A 19,211-nucleotide genomic window follows, 5' to 3' on the forward strand; every position below is an offset into this window, starting at 1 on the left:
TAACCACTTTATGACATTGAAATCAATGAATGAAATGTCAATGCCCAAATGGACACATTTTTTTCAGTATGCACACACAACGGTTTTTAAATCAATTTTTTACTCCCTGCATTGCACTGTGATATCTGAGGCCTGCCAGAGTCAGCTATTATCATGCCTGCATCTGTGAGAGACACTGTGGCAACTGGAGTGAGTAGGTTTGTTGGTGAACAGACCTACATTAGCATCATGATTCATTGTCATGGAGATCACAAGATCAGGAACCACATTGATTGGCTTTCGGTCATTAGTTTAGACCAATGGCTGTCAGCCGCGCACTCTATGTTGTAAAAGATATAAAATATAATATAGGTCAACATCTTCTCAGCACAGGGAACCTTGAAGAACTCCGGGCAAAACTTTTATCAACCCTTGCAGTGGGGCTACCCCCGCACTCCAAGGGTTTACTGCTCATTTTGGTCTAGGGAGGAAAATAACAAAGTTATGCTTACACCTCGGAGACGGCTGTCACTGTGCGCCCTTCAACCTGTCTCCTCCTACAGTGCAACAATGGTATGTCCCTCAGTGCTCTTACAACCTATACACAATGTATAGAATGTGATGACTCAAGGACCTTAGACCCCTGCAGTAGAGGGGGAGAGAGGTTGGAAGGACTGGTCTAAGAGCAAGCCAGCTTCGAGGGTCGGGTGAGTATAACCTTTTAATTTTCCTCCCTAAACCAAAATGAGCAGTTACCCTTACAGTGTGGAGGAAGCCCCATTGCAAAGGTTAATAAGAGTTTTGCCCGAAGTTCTTCTTTAATCTACAGACTGCAGACATCTAGGTGTCAGGGCAAAGATAGAATAGGCACAGGTATTGCAGATATCACTGATGATGTGGGTATTTAGGATGAGCTACCTGTGCTGGAGTGCAGATCTTACTGGTGGCATAAATACAAATAACAATTGGGAGTGTTGGAGATCAGATATCACTGGTGACTATGGAAATGTGTGCCGAGGTCCCAACACCGAGGAAGGTTCCGGTGTGGTCAGGGTAGTATCCCACTGGTGCAACAAGCCCTGTTCAGCTGAATTTACAACTCGTGGCAGATGCATCCCACAGTGAAACAGGAAGCTGAAAAACCCTGAATCCCTTCTCATAGTGTATAGGATTGAATATTAAAATAAATTCATGGGATTGCATAAAACAGCTTTGCTCCACAGCCTTTCTTAATTTTTTGCATGAGTTATACATTTTTGCTAACTTCTTCTACCTAGTAGGAGGTTGTCATTAGCCATTCCTTTACTGAATGTAATGCTTTCTGTGTCACTGAAGGTTATAAAGGTTCACTCTAATCAAAAAAGAATTTGCAATTACACTGACTCAGGGGACATTAGTTGAGTGCCTATGATTTTTATTTTGGAATTCATGCTACATTGCTGGACACCCCCACCACCCTTCTGGATGCTGGTATCCTCCTCAGCCTAAGAATTTGTAGGTCAGTGTGCTCCCACTGAATTATATGTCAAGAGGCTGAAGTCCTACAAAACAATGTGAAAAGCTTCCTGATAATGGCTGCAACAGATTTTACAGAACACACTTTCTGACCTCAAAACAGTTCTAATCTTTCACGGAGAGCAAATGCAATTCGCTGGTTTTACATTTTTTTCTATAGTTTTTCTTTCATTTGAATTAGAATGTGAAACATGTAATTTGTTAAATTCAATACAAGTGTCTAGCTGTAATCAACAGCTGTGAACTGTCTGTACCGTTCAGCCACTTTTCTGCATCAAATTCCTACTGTTGCAGAACTGCATTGGGTAAGGGTGACAGGATGACCTGACAAAAAATTATAGACATGTCACAGGGACAGGCAACCAAGTAATCTAGAATGACATTAATGTGCATGATTTTACACATGAGTTCAGCTCGCTACAACATGGGATGACAACCACCTGCTGTGACAATGAAAGATTAAAAAGGCTTCCAACACGCTCACATTCTGTGCTAAAAAATTATTTACAACAACCAGTCTTTTTCTACTGCTATGTTCTCCAGGGACAAATGAGAAATAGGGGGAATAAAACTAAAAGCATTTGATTAAAAGTTTACAACAAATATGTCCTACTTTAAAACCTAACTACATCAAAATATATACAACTATAGGATTCATTCTGACATATGGCTAAACTGTTCTTATCATAGAAATGTGAAGTATGAAGAGGAAGTCTGACAACATGCAGCAAAGTTTCCTTTAGACTCTATCTTCATTTTAAAACCATTACTTACATTTAAGGGACACAACAGTGGAAAACAACTAATACTTCAGATCTTATTCTGACTTACATATAGTGGCAACTTACACATAACTGAAATTAAAGCTAGATACTAAAATAGTCAACTATCATCACATCTTAGGGACCTTGGCATTGACATCTCAAAACCTGAGCTCTCAGGTCCATCTGCTAGGTCAATCCATGGGATCTCATTTTCCCTTGTTGAATTGTTTTCATATAGTTTACATGACCAAGTACAGCAGGAATGAAAATTCATGATGTCATAAGCTATAAGAAGCTAAAAGATGTTTCTGCCCGTAGCCTCTAGCATTTTAGTTTTGAAAGATCTTTGATTGACTGTATCCATAGATATCAGATTCCAGGCAATAGATGAAGTGTATCTGTAAAAAATAAGTAAAGGCAACTGGACTTGCTGTATTTTTCTTGAAAACATTTCACTGGACATCCGACCATTTCAATTGCCTTGACAAATTTTTTACAGATATACCATGACCTGGATGGATGGGAACATTCACAGACACAATAGATGAAGTGGTGGTCTCATGTTTATGGCTAGCCAACACTCCTTTGAGGAAACAAATGACAGAACACCTTGTCTGTTCACTATTATTATTTCCCCAAAGATAAAATGGAGCAAGGTGGTTTCTTTATGTGCTTTAGTGAGGATTGTGCTGAGAAAGGAGTTAGCAAGGTAAAGGAGACTGGCTTACTACCAGGTAACATGTCCCTCATCACCAATTCATTCAGTTAAGAACACTTCCACCACGATTCATCAGCAGGAATGAGTCGGTATAGAGGGACAGGCTAATGCCTAAGGAAGCAACTGTTGGCAAGGAAGGAGGCTGGGGTTGGCCTCCTGGCAGAGATCAGATGTCAGAGTTTACCCCAAGAGAGAGGTTGCTGGCACAAGGCAAAATTTGTGGCAAGAAAAGTTCTTACGAATAGTTTACGAGAGAGAAGTTGCTGGCAGAGAAAAGAGTGATGTAAAGGATTCTGCTGAATGGCTAAGACGGGGTCATAAAAAGAAAAGTTGTTGAGCCACTGTGATAGAAGAATTTTTGAAAAGAGTAAACTGGCAACAAGAGACAAGCTGCTAGGGAAGAAGCCATCAGCGATGCAGAGGATGCTATTTTGTTGATGCCCAAAGAGCTGCTGTCAAACAGTGGAGAAAGCAGTCAGCCAATAGGACTGGTGAATAGTGGTAGAAGGTTTCCTCAAAGAAAAAAGAGGGTAATGGGTAAAGAAAGTGTCAGCGATGAGAAGCAGGCTGCCAGGGCATGAAAGAACTGGTGGCGATGACAGAATTGGCAGTGCGGAACAGGTTGCTAGCTAAAGAAACGGAAAGGAATGTTCATATTACTTTCTAATCATTGATTTCAATCGCAGTGTTAAAAAAATGTAAAAAACACTCCATTCATTACACAATCAAAGGTTAAATAAAAATCAAACAAAATTTTGAACAACAATTGCCAAGCTTCTAATGGTATTATCGAAAGGTCTGATGAATGAATTTTTCATTAGAACGTTTGTTCAAAAATCTACGTGTGTATACCCTACTTAAGGAAGTACTTAGTGAGGGGCAGAATGCAATTGAATGTATGATTAAAAAGGATGTGGTGGCAAGGTACAGGCTGCTGGCAGAGGAAGGCATCAGCAGTGAGGGACAGGTTGTTGGTGGGTATGAAAACAGATGAGCTATTTGGCTTTGCAAACATACATACACTGACTGACTTACACTATTCGTGTAGGGCAGTGTTTTTCAACCTTTTTTGTGCAAAGGCACACTTTTTTCATGAAAAAAATCACGAGGCACACCACCATTAGAAAATGTTAAAAAAATTTACCTCTGTGCCTATATTGACTATATATAAAGTAATTCTCTTGAATAGGAATCAAATACACACAAAGAAATTATTTTATAATTACTTTATTATGAAATAATAAAGTATTTTATAATTGTTCATATTTCTGTTCAATCCATGACTTAACTTCACACTTCACACAAATACGTTTTAAATTCAAACTGTAGCACTGACGTAGCCCTGGTTAAAGTAGGGTTCAGTGGGGTAGGTTTAAATTGATCAGACTTGGATGCATACACTAACAAATGGACATACAATGAACCAGAAACTAAAGGTAACCAGTCATGGGAGAAGTATGTTGTTTTAAATTTGCTGACCTCTGTTTATGAAAATCCTAGATGCTTGACCGTCATGCTGATGCTTTGAATTCAATGCTGGTTTAGTCACTGAGCTGGGATAAGTATACGCCTAAGGATTATTTTTTCCAGTTGGAGCAAATTGGACCATGCTTTATAAAGTTTTCTTTTTGCCTTTCTCTGGATCAACTGTAGTTATAGGATTCTGCATACGCAGGTCTTTTACTTCTCCAAGATGGCGTTCCAGTTAATATGGGGATGTTTGCATCAATAAGAAGAGCTGAGATGTGGGATGCTCAGTAAAACCAACACCATATTTCCACATGTATGTGCAGTACTGTATACAGTAGCCATACCCCACAAAACACATTGTGAAGAATGGATGCGTAGTATGGCGTTTTACTTAAATATTACAGCCGCCAAAATGGTGGTACAGATCGTGCACATGCACGTTATTGACTGGTCTATACTGCCACTACCACGCATACGTGAGATCTTGTCAACATATTGCCCCCTCGGGGAAGTCCAAGAAGGTGACCATATTCGTTAAATAATTCCCTTTCTGAGGCTTCCCTCACATATTAGCGGTTAACGAGCTAAACATAAAGAACAATGCATTCCAATGTGCATTGTTCACACTAGGGCGGCGTCTGCGCGGTACAAAAACGCACTTCCCGCAAAGAAGTCCAGGCATGACTTTATGGGTGGATTCCACATGTTTGTGGCTATTACTATAGATATGTATGTTAAGATTTGTGCATTTTTTGTGCCGCGCGGTTTTAAATGCCATATGTAAATGGAACCTAAGTACAATTTTTACATTTTAAATTAAAATTTCCCCCATTGTCTTTATGTGAGACATGAAAAAAAAATGATGAAACAACAGTGCAAATAAAAACAGAAATAATAAACATTAAGGTTTCATATCCTAATGGCTTTACAGAAACTGACAATTATCAAGCGTTTTCCAAGATGTTCACCTTTTTGACCTGTTCCTGTGCAGTTTGTAACTTGGACTAAATAAATGTATTACAAAGCTGTCAAGTATTGATCTCAATGAGCCAAGAGCAGAAAGAAAATAGCTCTGTGGGGACTAAATGTGAACATAAAAGATGAAATGATGCACTGCTGCTGCCAATTAGATCATTATATTGCAGATCAATAGTCATTGTTTAGCAGTAAAATAAATCATCAATAAAACCTGAATTAGGAGAAAATCCTTTTTGTTCTGTAAAGGGTCGATCACCCCTATGGTCCCATATTATTTAAATGTGCAGACTTCAGCGTAATGCAATGCAATCTGCGAACACAGTTTGGTTCGGGCTGTCGAGGAAAAGAATCATCCTTTGTGGCAGATACATTAAGATATCCTGTACTTTATTAGAGGCATTGACACAGGTATACATGAATACAAAAGTTCAATGAGACTCAAAAATTGCAGTCAAAGGGCTGAAAATAAAGATTCTTATCCTTGTGTAAAGCTTTATGAACTGAGCCTCTGGGGTTGATTTACTAACCTTATAAACACACCACGCACATGTATACACCTCTGTAGTGTGTTCCCTCCCAGCATGATCTATGGGTGGAATCTAGACACCTTTGTAGTGTGTACACACCCAGCAGGTGTGTTGTGCAAAGCCCTGCATGAATTGCAAGGTGATGTTGTGTAAATTAGCTCTACATTGTGTTGCTTGAGTTGATGAATGCAGGAATGTAAATGCATGAGCTAACTATTTTTGTCTAAACTGTGAAGCAGCATTATATATGCATCATGTGCATGATTTTTCCATATATGGCATTAGTGGAAATATGCTTATAAAGACTTTTTGGTATACGCTTTTCTGTGTAAAAATCCAACGCACCTGGTGCGTGCGTGTGTTTAGGTTAGTAAATCACCCCCTATGTGTGAAAACTCTCCAGAAAAAAAAAGGTTTGCCACTGCTGACTTTCTAAACAGCTACCGTGTTTCCCCGAAAATAAGACAGTGTCTTATTTTTTTTTTTGCACGAAATAAGACACTAGGTCTTACAGGAGTTCTGACTTCAATTTCTCTAGGCTAGAGACTCAAAATACTGAAGCCACTGGATTCCAACCATAGCCAGACACATTATTATTATTATACAGGATCTTTATAGCGCCAACAGTGCACTTTCACAAGCATAGGAGGACAAAAGTGGCAACCTATAAATGTCCTCTTTATCTCCTACAGCACAAGAACACTTTACAATGTAATTTATTTCAGGCATGGACATTTCCAGTGAGTACACGTAGACCAGTACAAAGCTGATAAAGATTCTAACCTCCCCCACTGTTCCAAAGTGTTTTTATAGCTATTATGTCCTGTGTTGTCAGCGACATAGGAAGTGAGTGAAAAGGGTTACCGCCAATCCATCTAATATCGTTAAGTCATTTCAGGATCACTTGGCCTCTGTATACTCTACTTCCTCCCCATTTGACCCTGCTGCCGCTGACCACCTCTTTAGAGATCTCCACTTTCCAGCCTTCCACTTTCCGCGACTCTTTCCACCACTGCTCTTTCCTGTCTAATCTCCTCCACTTTTCTTCTCTCGTTTCCCCCTCCACTGGCTACCTCTACAGAAGCAAATATGGTTTTGTCGCCCCTGTAGTCCTATTTGACCAGTTCTACTGTAAACTGCATATCTCCCTCTCCTTGTCCCCTTCCCCCATACCTTCATATGATGTTATTTGCCGCCTACCACCTAGGCGACACACCGTTTCTTTTTATGATTTGCTACTACTTGTGTATTTTACCTTGAAAAATAAAACATGTTGAAATGGAAGTGAAGGAAAAATTCCCATATGAATACAGCGATACAAACCTGAGAGAGGATACAACTTTTCCCCATTGTAATCAAACTGTAATACAATATACTGTAATATAATATTTTGACTGGACTCCATCTTAAAAAGACGGGCATGCTGAACTACCTGTCATTTAGTCCTAATTTAGTGTGTGTTTCTTCATAAGATATACCTGCACACAGCTCGGCATATTTATATATTTGTTTATTTATGTATTATACCTGTGATTTGAGTGCCTAGTAGCTTCCATTGAACATTTACTGGCGCAGATCACTTATTATTTATATACCTATACATACAATACAAACTACCCATTTTGAACCCATGCTACTATTTTAGATCTGTGTGCATAGAATAATCCTGTTTAAATTAAGTCTAGTTTAAACATGTTCAGGTCTTACATGCTGATACTTTTACAGATAAATGATATAAGAAATTGTATATTGTTATGATTATTCTAGAGCACAAATATACTTTTAGAAATAGAACTAATAATACAATATGAAGCCGTACTTGAGCAGTACTTGGCTGTCAACATCCGAACTGTAAATGGTTGAGTAAAGTGTGGAAGTTCCTTTCTTGTACCACTAGATGGCAGACACATGCTTTAACTAATGAGTGATGCAAATAATGATGGGTACAGGACAGGTGCAGCAAGTAGCAGATTACAGAATATCAAACAATAAGTTAATATACTGTAGATCTGAAAGGTGGCCATATAGCTTTTGTGCTAAAAATGTGTTTTTAAAGTAAACTCAGATGTTAGCCAATTTCTAATATCCCTTAATACGGCTGCATGGTTTACCAACCTGATCTAAATGCAAAATTCATGCCATTCAACCATCTGTTTTATTTTGTATTGAGTGACATCATTGTTTATACATCACATCAACTAAGACTGTATGTTACTAATAAAAATGTACTCTAGATCAGTGGTCCCCAACCCCCGGTCCGCGGACCGGTACCGGTCCGCGGCGATAAAAAGGTTGGGGAGCACTGCTCTAGATAGCCTATATACATGATTCAATGTTTCACAAATTAATTATATGCAAGAGATCCTGGAGCTCGAGTCCAACCCTACTCAAACGTATTTAAGAACAGTACAAAATGTATAATTTTGCTGCAGCCTGAACCAACCAATTAGAATCAGTTTTCAAAAAAGGTTATCCCCTATGAATAGAAATCCCTAATAAATATCAAATAAATATATCGTATATCAAAATTTAATGAAGAACAATTACACGTGAACACACCTATAACAAAACATCTAAAAACAATTAAAATAGCTTCCCTAGAATCACCTTATTATAATGATACGGGTGTATGATCTATAGATCTCCTAAGGGGCCGGAAGTCTCTGATGTGGATACAAAAGTAATGTATCAAAAAATTGGAACAGAGTATCGGAGCTGTACTCACATTGCGTGTCGATCGAGAGGGGGGCAGTCCTGATTAAATTCCGCAGCCATACATGCATGTAGTTATTTCAGAGGGCTGTATCCGTTTATGGCAATTTAATCAGTACTAATCAGTTCTCATTAGTGAACTATTTAAACACACCTATGCAGGACACCACACACACGCCCCTCTGAAGAAGCACCGGCTATCAGGGGGAAACGCGTCAGGGTAGTGTGTGTTTTCAGCTTCCCAGAAACACCCACCATTGACATTTCAAACATGCGGGTGACTAGGAAATATCTCCGCAGATTCCGAGTCTAAGTAACGGAGCGAACCCGATTGTGGACACTGCTTGAAGCACAGCAGCAGTAGAATCTGTTTGAATTGCAGCTGAGACCGGAGGACAGGAGCGACCCTCTGTCAGTGTGAATGCACACAGCGCTCCATTGTTGCCGTGTTATCGGACACACCGCTGTGGGGACTCCACTACATTTACCTTTGAGTGCGGCCGCACTTGTGGAAACATCATTTGAAACTTTTCCTTTGATTTGATTTGGAATCGAATACCACAGACTGGTGTGAATCCTAACAGGCTGGGGGTAAGACATCTACAGAGTCTCTGATCCGCAAAGGAAACAGGTCCTTTGGAATTAAATTGCCATAAACGGATACAGCCCTCTGAAATAACTACATGCATGTATGGCTGCGGAATTTAATCAGGACTGCCCCCCTCTCGATCGACACGCAATGTGAGTACAGCTCCGATACTCTGTTCCAATTTTTTGATACATTACTTTTGTATCCACATCAGAGACTTCCGGCCCCTTAGGAGATCTATAGATCATACACCCGTATCATTATAATAAGGTGATTCTAGGGAAGCTATTTTAATTGTTTTTAGATGTTTTGTTATAGGTGTGTTCACGTGTAATTGTTCTTCATTAAATTTTGGTATACGATATATTTATTTGATATTTATTAGACCATCGCCATTTCAGGGATTTCTATTCATAGGGGATAACCATTTTTTGAACAGTCAATTGAAACCCTGGAATTTGGTGATTAATTTTGTTTCACACCGCGTAAAACTCCTGTTGTTCCCCTTTTTTCTTAGAATCAGTTTTCATTCATTTAGAGTGACTAACGAAAAGCTTAACTGTGGCAGATCACTATGGGCATCCAACTACTTCACATTACCAAATAATGCCTTAGTTAGGAAATAGTCCTCAATTTTGAAGTCTTCTGCTTCGTGTACACACATTATATTAACCATATATATGTTAGCTATTGATAGCTATTGGGTTCTCATTAAGAACTTCATAAATCATTGTAAGCAAAGCTACCTACTAATACACAGTGTCATGGTCTTAACCCATCTACTCTATTCCAAAAGCTATCAGCTGTAATCAGGGCCATATATAAACCTAAGCATTGTAGACGAGTGGCTTGGGATGCTAGTGTATGGTTACCACAAAGCACACATGACTACATGTAGAGGTAAATGGCTGCTGTATGCCCTATGCTGACACAGACAGAAAGTCGGCTATAAGCATGTCCCCTCTGCTCAAAATGAAGTTGGAGAAGCTGAAAGAAGATGCTGAAGCTTCCGAAGATACACAGTGGGGCTGTGCCTGCTAGGGAGAGGGGTCGGGACTGGTTGGAGGTTGTAATAATAAATGTAAAATGTGCTGCTGGTAGGGGGTATATACTGTTGACTGGGGGCTGTATACAGTTGGATGGAGCTATACAGTATATTGTTGGATGTGGTGGTTACTTCCTGCTGACTGAGGGGTATATAATCGTGGTTAGAGAATGATATACTGTTGGATAGGAATATTATATTGCTGGCTAATTACTATATATGACATCACTTAGGGGTTCATTTATGAGCCGGGCAGCTGCTGGTTACATAGCACTAGTGCCCCTACATGAAGCTGATGAGTATAAGAACTTCCTATGCTAAATTCCTATGCTTAGCGCCATCTAGGGGTGCTAGTAGCGTGCAAACAGCATCTGCCCAACTGTACGCCAGGTGGAACTTTTATAAGTAAACCCCCTAAAGTCATATTGATGATAAAGTGGTACAACAGGGTACACAGTAAAGCGGCTCCTGTGTTACTGTATATTGTAACATGGCACCTCAGTAACACAGTATCTGGCAATATGGCACCTGTGTAACAGGGCACATTTATAACATGATATATGACAGCATGGTACCTCTGTAATAAAATCACTAGCACTGTTGTATGTTGGGTAACACTGCTCAAAAAGTAACATAGCTCTGATTACGGCTATTTTTCTCATATATTTTTTACATAACAGCAGCGATGTTTACAGTGTGGCTAATAGTTGGGGACAAAGGTTCTTTGGCTACAGGTTCCTGATCTGTAAATCTGGCCCTATTTGTAGCATGCATCTAAAAACAGAATCATCCCACTACTGGAATCAGCAAATACATCAATGTGATCAGGGAAGGCAACGCATCAAAGTAGCACCATATTTAAATGTTTGTCTTACCTGTTCCGTTTTTTCCTGTGCTCCCGGTTACAATTTTCAGACTCACTGCCACTGCTAGTGTTGCACCGTGACCGTGATCTGCATTATAAATGAAAAAATATATATTACATGACACAACTGTGGAGATGTTCATATCAATGAGATATACCGCCTTTTATTTTTATAGTTTAGACCAGAATTTTTCATCCAGTTTTTGTACTTCAGCAACAATATTTTCTTAGTTAATAGTAATAAATTGTAATAGATTGTTATTTTTTTAAAAAGGCACTAATATTATCAATTTATAGAACACCACAATCCAAATTCAAAAAGATAGTAACACTAATGTGCAATGTCAGATATGTACTTTTAATGCCCTGTTAACCTCTTGAACTAATGTGATGCACATTAACATACTGGGTGCATGTACATAGTATCACATGTTTATCTTGCCAGGTGATTTTACGCAAAATATAGGCAAGCAGCAGCTTAGTACAACATCTTTTTCCCTAAAAGACATAATGTGCAATGTTTTCAAATTGGAATTGCCCTATTCTAGTCACATGCAGAGTAACGCACCCTACAAAGGTACAGTATATTAGGATCAATATACAAAATGGCAGTGATATTTTCATTACTGCACATTATTTGCTAATTGTACAATCCAAAATTATGTTTCAATTAAGTAAATGTTTAATCATGTGGCAATGATTGCTCCTGAAAGTACAGCTATATTTGGTCTCCTCTCCACAGGACGTGCGTGAACAAGAACCTTCGTGGTAGGATCACCAGGTATCTCATTACTAAAACATGCAGATTAAAAAAAAGATTTAAAACAACTTTTTAAAAGACAGTAAAATGGTAAAGCTTACACAAGACTTTAGTAATTGGGACCCTGCAAGGTGGTAAATGTTGACAGAATGGATCATAGAGCTCAAATAAAAATTAATGACAATTCTGATTTTAGGGCAGTTTATGAATGAATACATTAGTAGTTCACTTGGTGCCTGGCACTTCTCTAAAACATTGTAACCTGTTGACCTAATCACATGTTATAGGTCCATTTTTTTAATAACGTGTTTCTATAGTTCAGGTGAGATTTAAGTTACTAAATTATTATAATTAGATGAACAACATGTAAAATGCATTTAAAGAAAAAAAAACAATTTATAATAAACAGTAAAATCAGTGTAGTTAGACTGGACTAAAAAACGGATTAGGATGATACTTAAAAGACCTCGACCAATGAGATTTCCTGACAATGCTGGAATACCTATTTAGAATCAGAATTCTCCTTGTATTGCACTGCAGGCTGGAGATTGCTAACAAGGTGCAGACAAAGAACCCAAGGGCAGGACCATGACACAATTACTGCTAAATTGATAAGGGGCTTTATCTTACAAAGGCATTATGTCTAGAATTCATTATCAACTTTATATATAAAGAAAACGTCCTCGGCATATAACAATACTCACTCATATTCACTATACAAAATACATGGACACAAGCACCAGTGATATCTGAGAACCATTTCCCTGCAATCTACCACACATTTACCAGTTACAGCAACATGTCATATCGCAGGCTTAAACATTATGCATCAGAGTTACGCATGAGTCACCAAAGCATGTGTAATTTCCTCATGTGGAAATCAAATCCTGAAAAGATGGTATATTGTATTGTCAGGGTCCATTGGGAGACACACATTCTTTATTGTATACTTTTTTTCCTCATTCAGTATTTATTGGAAATTTTTGTTTAAATGTAAAAATACCATGAGTTCTAGCCAACATACAATTATGATACAAAACAACTTACAACTTTAGAACAGGCAATAACCAGCTAGTCGTTTCTTATGGTTCTCTCTAGATGGGTGTTGTAAACTTGTATTAAGTTTCTAACAATATCCTATTTACTGCAATGGTATTATAAGCAGATCTAGACATAGGTGTATATTTACAAAGCAGTGAATCTCACATTCACTAAACATTCAATGCAGGTGAACCTTCCTGGGGCATGTGTTTTAAATTACAATAAATGATTCACCACCAGTGAAAGTCATCATCACCACTTTATAAATATGCCCAAGACTGAAATAGATTGGAACCAATTAAACCACTTGTATTGTGTAGGTAACAAAAGAAGAGCAGCAAAAAGAGGGTAGCACTCCTACTGGCTGAAGGGCAGAGTGAACTTTATCTAAAAGAAAAACAAAGAACTTGAAGAGTGCCCCCTTAAGTCAGCTCTAAAAACTAATATTGCTCCCTATTTCTGTAATTCTAGGCCATTCATGCATTACATATTTAGTAGAATGTTTGAACACTATCTTCACTGCCTGATGTAAAATAGGATTTTGCTACTCAATATACAATCCTTTTCTTGGAGTCCGTTGGGAGACACAGGATGTCATTAATTGTTGAGTTATACCACTGTCTACATGGGGATTGGACACTTGAAAACAAAAAATTGTAAGCCAGCCCATAGGAGAGGAATACTCCTCTCCTACAACTAGCATGTATTTTGTAGCAAGCAGTTCCAAGACCATGATCATAAACACAGAGGTTTGGAACCTGTGTCCCTCAGTGGACTACAACAAAAGGATTTCTGGTGTAAGTACAAAAATCCTATTTCCCTTCTGATCCATTGAGGGACAAGGAGATAAACTGTTGGGATGTCCAAAAGCAGTCCAACCCAGGATTGGCAACAGCAATAAATTGTTAACAGGCCCAAGATGAACAAAAACAGGCGGCTGCCCACAGCTCAAAGCCGCCCAAGGATTCATGCACGAAGATAACCCCAGATGCAGCTGAACCCCACCACCTGATGAGGTAAAGAACAAACCTTACCAGGAGACTATGGGGAACTACACCTGATGCCCAAGGACCAAGAGCAGGTAAATGTACCAGAGAGGGGAGTCTTAACATGGAAGCGAGTCACCAACCAGAGACCAAAGTGTGAAGCAAATCAACTTATCCAAGCAAAAGATTGTAATGAACAGTGAGTTGGACATGAAAGGCTGGCCACTGTAACCATAGACAACAAGGAGAAAGAGAACACCTCTGGTAGGAACTGGAGCCCAACATAAAACTGTCAGAATAAAGAGCTAGCCAAAGAATGACAAAAACAATTTTAAAAAAGAAAAAGGCCCTAAACTTTAACTCACCTTGTCCCAGGATTCTGGAACCAGAACTCTATGTCTATGAAGTCCATGAAGTCAGCCTGACCAATTAGACGAAAAGCTTTGCAAGGGTAGGGAGGGAGGGAGTGTCAGGTAGACCTCTTTTTCTTAGGTGGAAGAAGAGAACAACCTGGCAGAGTTGAAGACTCAATCAGCACACTAATCAGGAAGGAGCCACTCCAGGCTAAGGAAACAAAATTTGCTGCAGCACTGCCTTAGACTGAAAGAGTCACAGGTCTGAAGCTGCTTCTGGCTCTCCATAATGTATCTGGACGGTAAAGAACAATTGCCTGAGATTAATCAATGTAAGAAAGATCACCAGGGAGGTCAACCTCTTGAGTCTGAGGGGCAGACAAGTAGGAAGTACCCAGATCCAGGAGTGAAGATCCAACAGAGTCAATTAACCATTCCCTCCCACTGCCAGAGGGTTCTTGCACCAGGAAACTATATTGTTTAGCAGACAGACAGCTCAAGTATCATGGAGCCTCTCTCCGATGTCCTCCTCGAGCAACACAGGATTAGAAACGCACTCAGGTGCCTGGACTACTTCTCCATATACAAAAGTAGACAGCTGGATAAACTGATTTTCCAAAGACCACATTTGATAAGAACAGAGTGGTAAACACTGGAACACAGGGTTGTGTCCGAGTCATAGTTAAAACTACCTTCCTTGCCACAGCAAGATCCACTGTTCCTCCTAGATGGTAGAGGCACAGTGGCCCTGTATTAATGCCCAATAGTATCAGTATCCAGAGGCCTGTCCAGGGAATGATCCCATAGGATATGGGGAACTAGCTGTTCTGGAGCTCCAGAGTTTTGATGAAGAGAATAAGTTTTTTCAACCTGAACTTCCAAAAAGGTGGAAATGAATTTTCACACCAGCCACAGATGACTGGATTACAAGATTTAGGAACTAGATTCTCCTACTGCAGAACCAAGCTGATATAAACAGCCTGCAGTCAATGGAAGGTAGCGTGCATTCTTTCCTGATAAAACAAGATCTGGCCGGACCTTTGGAGATTTGGACTGTCAGGAAGATGTTAACTACTAGAGCCCACATTGACTGTGAAATCCACAGAAGGTCGTCTGAGTGTCCCACAATGTGAATACACGAAAAAAGCACTGGGAAAAACATTGAGACCAGCACTCTGGAAAATTCAAGAACCAGGTTGGCAAGACCTGGACGTGGTTACTCCAGGAGTAGGTGAAGATAAGAAAGGGAACTTAGCTAACCTTTAACCAGATTTCTTGCGCTGAGGCAGGTGGACACTGGCCTCCACTGATATCCCTCATAATAAAGTCAAGTGTAGGTCTGAAGAAACGTTGTCCCTTGAAGACAAGGCAGGTTAGGCGTTTATGGATGTAATGTCCAAATGACAGCACTTTTGCCAGAGTGCTCTCTCATTTGTATGGAAAACAGAGCCATGTAGGAGACAACCTGACATGCTTCCAGAAAGCCATCACAACTAAAGCACAATGCCGCAGACATCTGCTCCACATGTTCGATCAGGAAGGGATCCACGGATGTGGTGGGGATATCCTTTTTGAGGAATAAACACTTTCTGCACAGTTTAATTCATTAAAGTCACAATACAGAATGTTGGTCTGAATAATCCTTGAATGTGAGGACACCCTGCACTGGCATAGTGGTTTGCTTTTTAAATTGAGTCAATAGCAGATAAACAGTGGATAAAGACCACTGCTCAGCTAAAGAGAACAAGTCCAGTAGATGCTCAGGTGGTGTCCAGGACCTAATTGGGTGCTTTCAATCACCATAGCAGAATAGGTCTTTACATCTTTAGGAGCGCTGAAAGACCCAAAAAGAGAAGTGATTGTCGAAGAAGCCCTGATTGATAAGGATCCTGGTACTCTTCAGTAATGTCAATAGCTCTTGACCTAGAAATTGCTCCGTGGCAACTTAACAGACTGGAGTCTGGAAGGCACCTTACGTGGAGCCCAGTGCCATGGGGCACTTCCAAGCTAGTCCCTCAATGTACAGTCTAAAGGCCAATCTGGATGGCTGCCATTGTAGAAACCAACTCCAGCAGCGATGTAGCAATGAATCTTGGTTTAAGAAAAAAACAGAAACAATGAAGAAAAATTGCAAACAACAAAATGGTTGAACCTTTCCCAAGAAGGGTAAAAAAAAAGAGGTCTATCCTTCTAGGACACTACCAGAAAAACTGAGACATGCTTGTTGTGGGAGGGTTTATCCTGGGCTAGATTATGATTGTTTGTTTACCAGTGTTCAATTCTTCTGTAGGTGGCAGTATAACCTGACAGTTAATGTGTCACTCAAAGGATCCCATGAAAGTTTCAGCCATTTCTTCAAACTGCATACGTGTGCTGAATTCACAAAACATGGGCTTCCAGTTTGAATGTTCTACGCTTCAAATGTGTGTGTTTCTTGTTTCCAGCCTGCACACTGGGCCCTTGGCACTGAGTTTGTGTTTTCTGAAAACAGGGGGAAAAATGCTGCAGGCTGGATATTATAGACTGCACCCAACAGAATCTGTACCCCACAATATCATCATACAAACTTTTCCAGGTTGTTCTGCATGATGTTTTTTGTCCAAATCACAGATCAGATAGAACAGTGGAAATCGACCCTGGCATTAAAACATGTTGCAGAACAAAGTAAAGAAAGAACAGATTTTTTTCTAGATACTTTTGGTGGAGGAAGTGTAATGAACTAATACCAGTCACAGGGTTGATGGGAACACTGATGAGAAGAATTTTCAAACAGTATGCTGTTCTTTGCTGTACTGTATTTTAAATGCATTTGTATTTTTCCATCGTTTCAATGTTAGATCAAGAGAACTCCATACCTCCGCCTGTGCTTGAGATCTTGAGAGTCCTCACCACTGTTCTGTCTGTGCCTGCATAAAATAAAATATAATGTTGAATGTGTACACAAAAATGCCTACCACGTGTACTGTATTAAAGCTATACTTGCAATCTGGCATTTCCAAGTTGTGTCCGAGAGTATTGTGGGAGCCCATAAATCTGATCAAACTCATTTATTTAATAATATAATACATTTTAACAATCTGTATTAAATTTTTATATGTAATAGGTAAATCGCACTAGTTCTATTTAGATATTAATACTATCATATCACACTTTTCTGAAGAATAGAACATTTTCTATAAAATCACTTAAATCTGATCGTGTGGGAGGTGAGTATAACACATGGCTGTGCTTTGGAATGGTGGATAGGATAAGTCCAGTCCAAATAAGTTATTAAAACAGAGCACTCTATCTCACTGCTATGTATGGCATGTTGCCCTTCCTGTTAATTCATAGTGTATAATTCTGTAAGCTATATCAGGACACAGTTCAGAAATAAAACAACAAACATCGCGTCACACCAATCACGAGCTGGATATTTTATCTATAAAATATGTGACTAATAAAATAATATTAGCTAGAGAGTTCTTCCTTCACCACAAAGCACATATTCTATCTCTTGCTTGCTCTAATCCATAAATTATATACAAACCAGTTAAATTCACTTGTAAATCTCTACCCTTCACTTGTTAATCTCTACTTTAGTTAGAACTAGTATCACTTCCCAGGCATGGGACAAAAACTCTCTTATTATAATGTGATTAGTTACTACTAAACTGCAGAGTTGCATTACACGTTCATCCTACAACACAGCAGATGAAAAGTCCACTTTAAATTACTTACCTCCTGGTATGCTGCCCTGAGTCATTGTCACTTCCAGACTGATTGCGCCTCCGCGGGCTGGGAAACTTTGGTGATTTGGTGCGGTCACTGGGAGAATTGTACAAGCCACTAAAAAGGAATATGGAAATAAGAAAGGTAATGAGAGGTTCATTTTCTGACTGTCCTAAGTATGCAAATCACGTTGGTACAGATATAATGGCACACTGCCTACCATGTAATTGGATCTTTATAATAGTATTCTGTAAAATTGACATATCTGACCCTTGAAATTGAAGGCTCAGAGAAAATACCTCTAAAAACAAAGCGTTTTACTAAGTTAAAGCCCCTATTCAGCCAGGCTTAGCAGAGAGACAAGACCTGCATGTAACTCTGCTGATCATACAGCTTACTTCCAAACATACAACAAAACAAGGCATCTCAACAATAGCATTCAGTATAAACAGCACTCTGTAAGTGACTTCAATGTCATAATATGACATAACAGCAACTGCAAATGCAACAGCACCCAAGGATACCACCTGCCAAGATTTTAGAGAGAAGAGTTCATGCACTGGCAGAAAATGAGGAATGCTTTCCCTTACCACAAATAATGTTGTTTTTTTTATACCATTCTAAGGTAGATATACTGTATATGATGTTCCTCATTTGTTGTTGTTTATTTCAGGAAAAATAGTCCCTGGAATTCATAAAGAGCCTCAATAGTGTCCGTGCGCCAAATGGCACAACTTGTGTCAGATCCATGTAACAGCTGGTAAGGTGTATATGAATCTGTTGCAGAATTGCCTCAGACAAAAATTTTGTCTGCGACATAATACTTACACATATGGCACAATTTAATTCAACATGGAAGAGTTCTTATTAACCTCCACTTTTTCTTATCACCAATATGAATTTGCCGCAGACAGTGTCAGCATGTAAAAGCGTTGCTCATAAAAACTACCTGAATTTGTCACACGTGTAGGAAATAGCAAGACAACTTTCGCATGGCTTTCACAAATCAGGCGCAGGACTCTCTAATATGACTATAATGCCAGCAAAGTGTTGCAAATGCTTTATTGAATCACCCGCAGTATGTTTATGCAGCCAGTTCATAAATCAGTGTGATGATATCATCGCCACAAAGCATCAATAGCCAAATCCCAGTTATAGTACAATCTGCAGAATAAATGAACAGGTCATATTTACCATA

At 39.3% G+C, this 19,211-nt stretch overlaps 1 protein-coding gene across 1 annotated transcript in view; it reads right to left on the reverse strand.

Moving 5' to 3' along the window:
- The window catches only part of EPB41L4A (erythrocyte membrane protein band 4.1 like 4A), a 246,462-nt gene that overhangs the window by 18,683 nt on the left and 208,568 nt on the right, over positions 1-19,211 (reverse strand). The window contains exons 16-18 of the mRNA XM_018562488.1: positions 18,023-18,130; positions 17,158-17,208; positions 11,173-11,250 (exon numbers count right to left, since the gene is read on the reverse strand). Coding sequence (XP_018417990.1) covers positions 11,173-11,250; positions 17,158-17,208; positions 18,023-18,130 — 237 coding nt within the window. The remainder of the gene's footprint in view (positions 1-11,172; positions 11,251-17,157; positions 17,209-18,022; positions 18,131-19,211) is intronic.

The sequence above is a fragment of the Nanorana parkeri genome, unplaced genomic scaffold, assembly GCF_000935625.1.
Source record: "Nanorana parkeri isolate BGI_ZX_2015 unplaced genomic scaffold, ASM93562v1 scaffold580, whole genome shotgun sequence".
NCBI lineage: Eukaryota > Metazoa > Chordata > Amphibia > Anura > Dicroglossidae > Nanorana > Nanorana parkeri.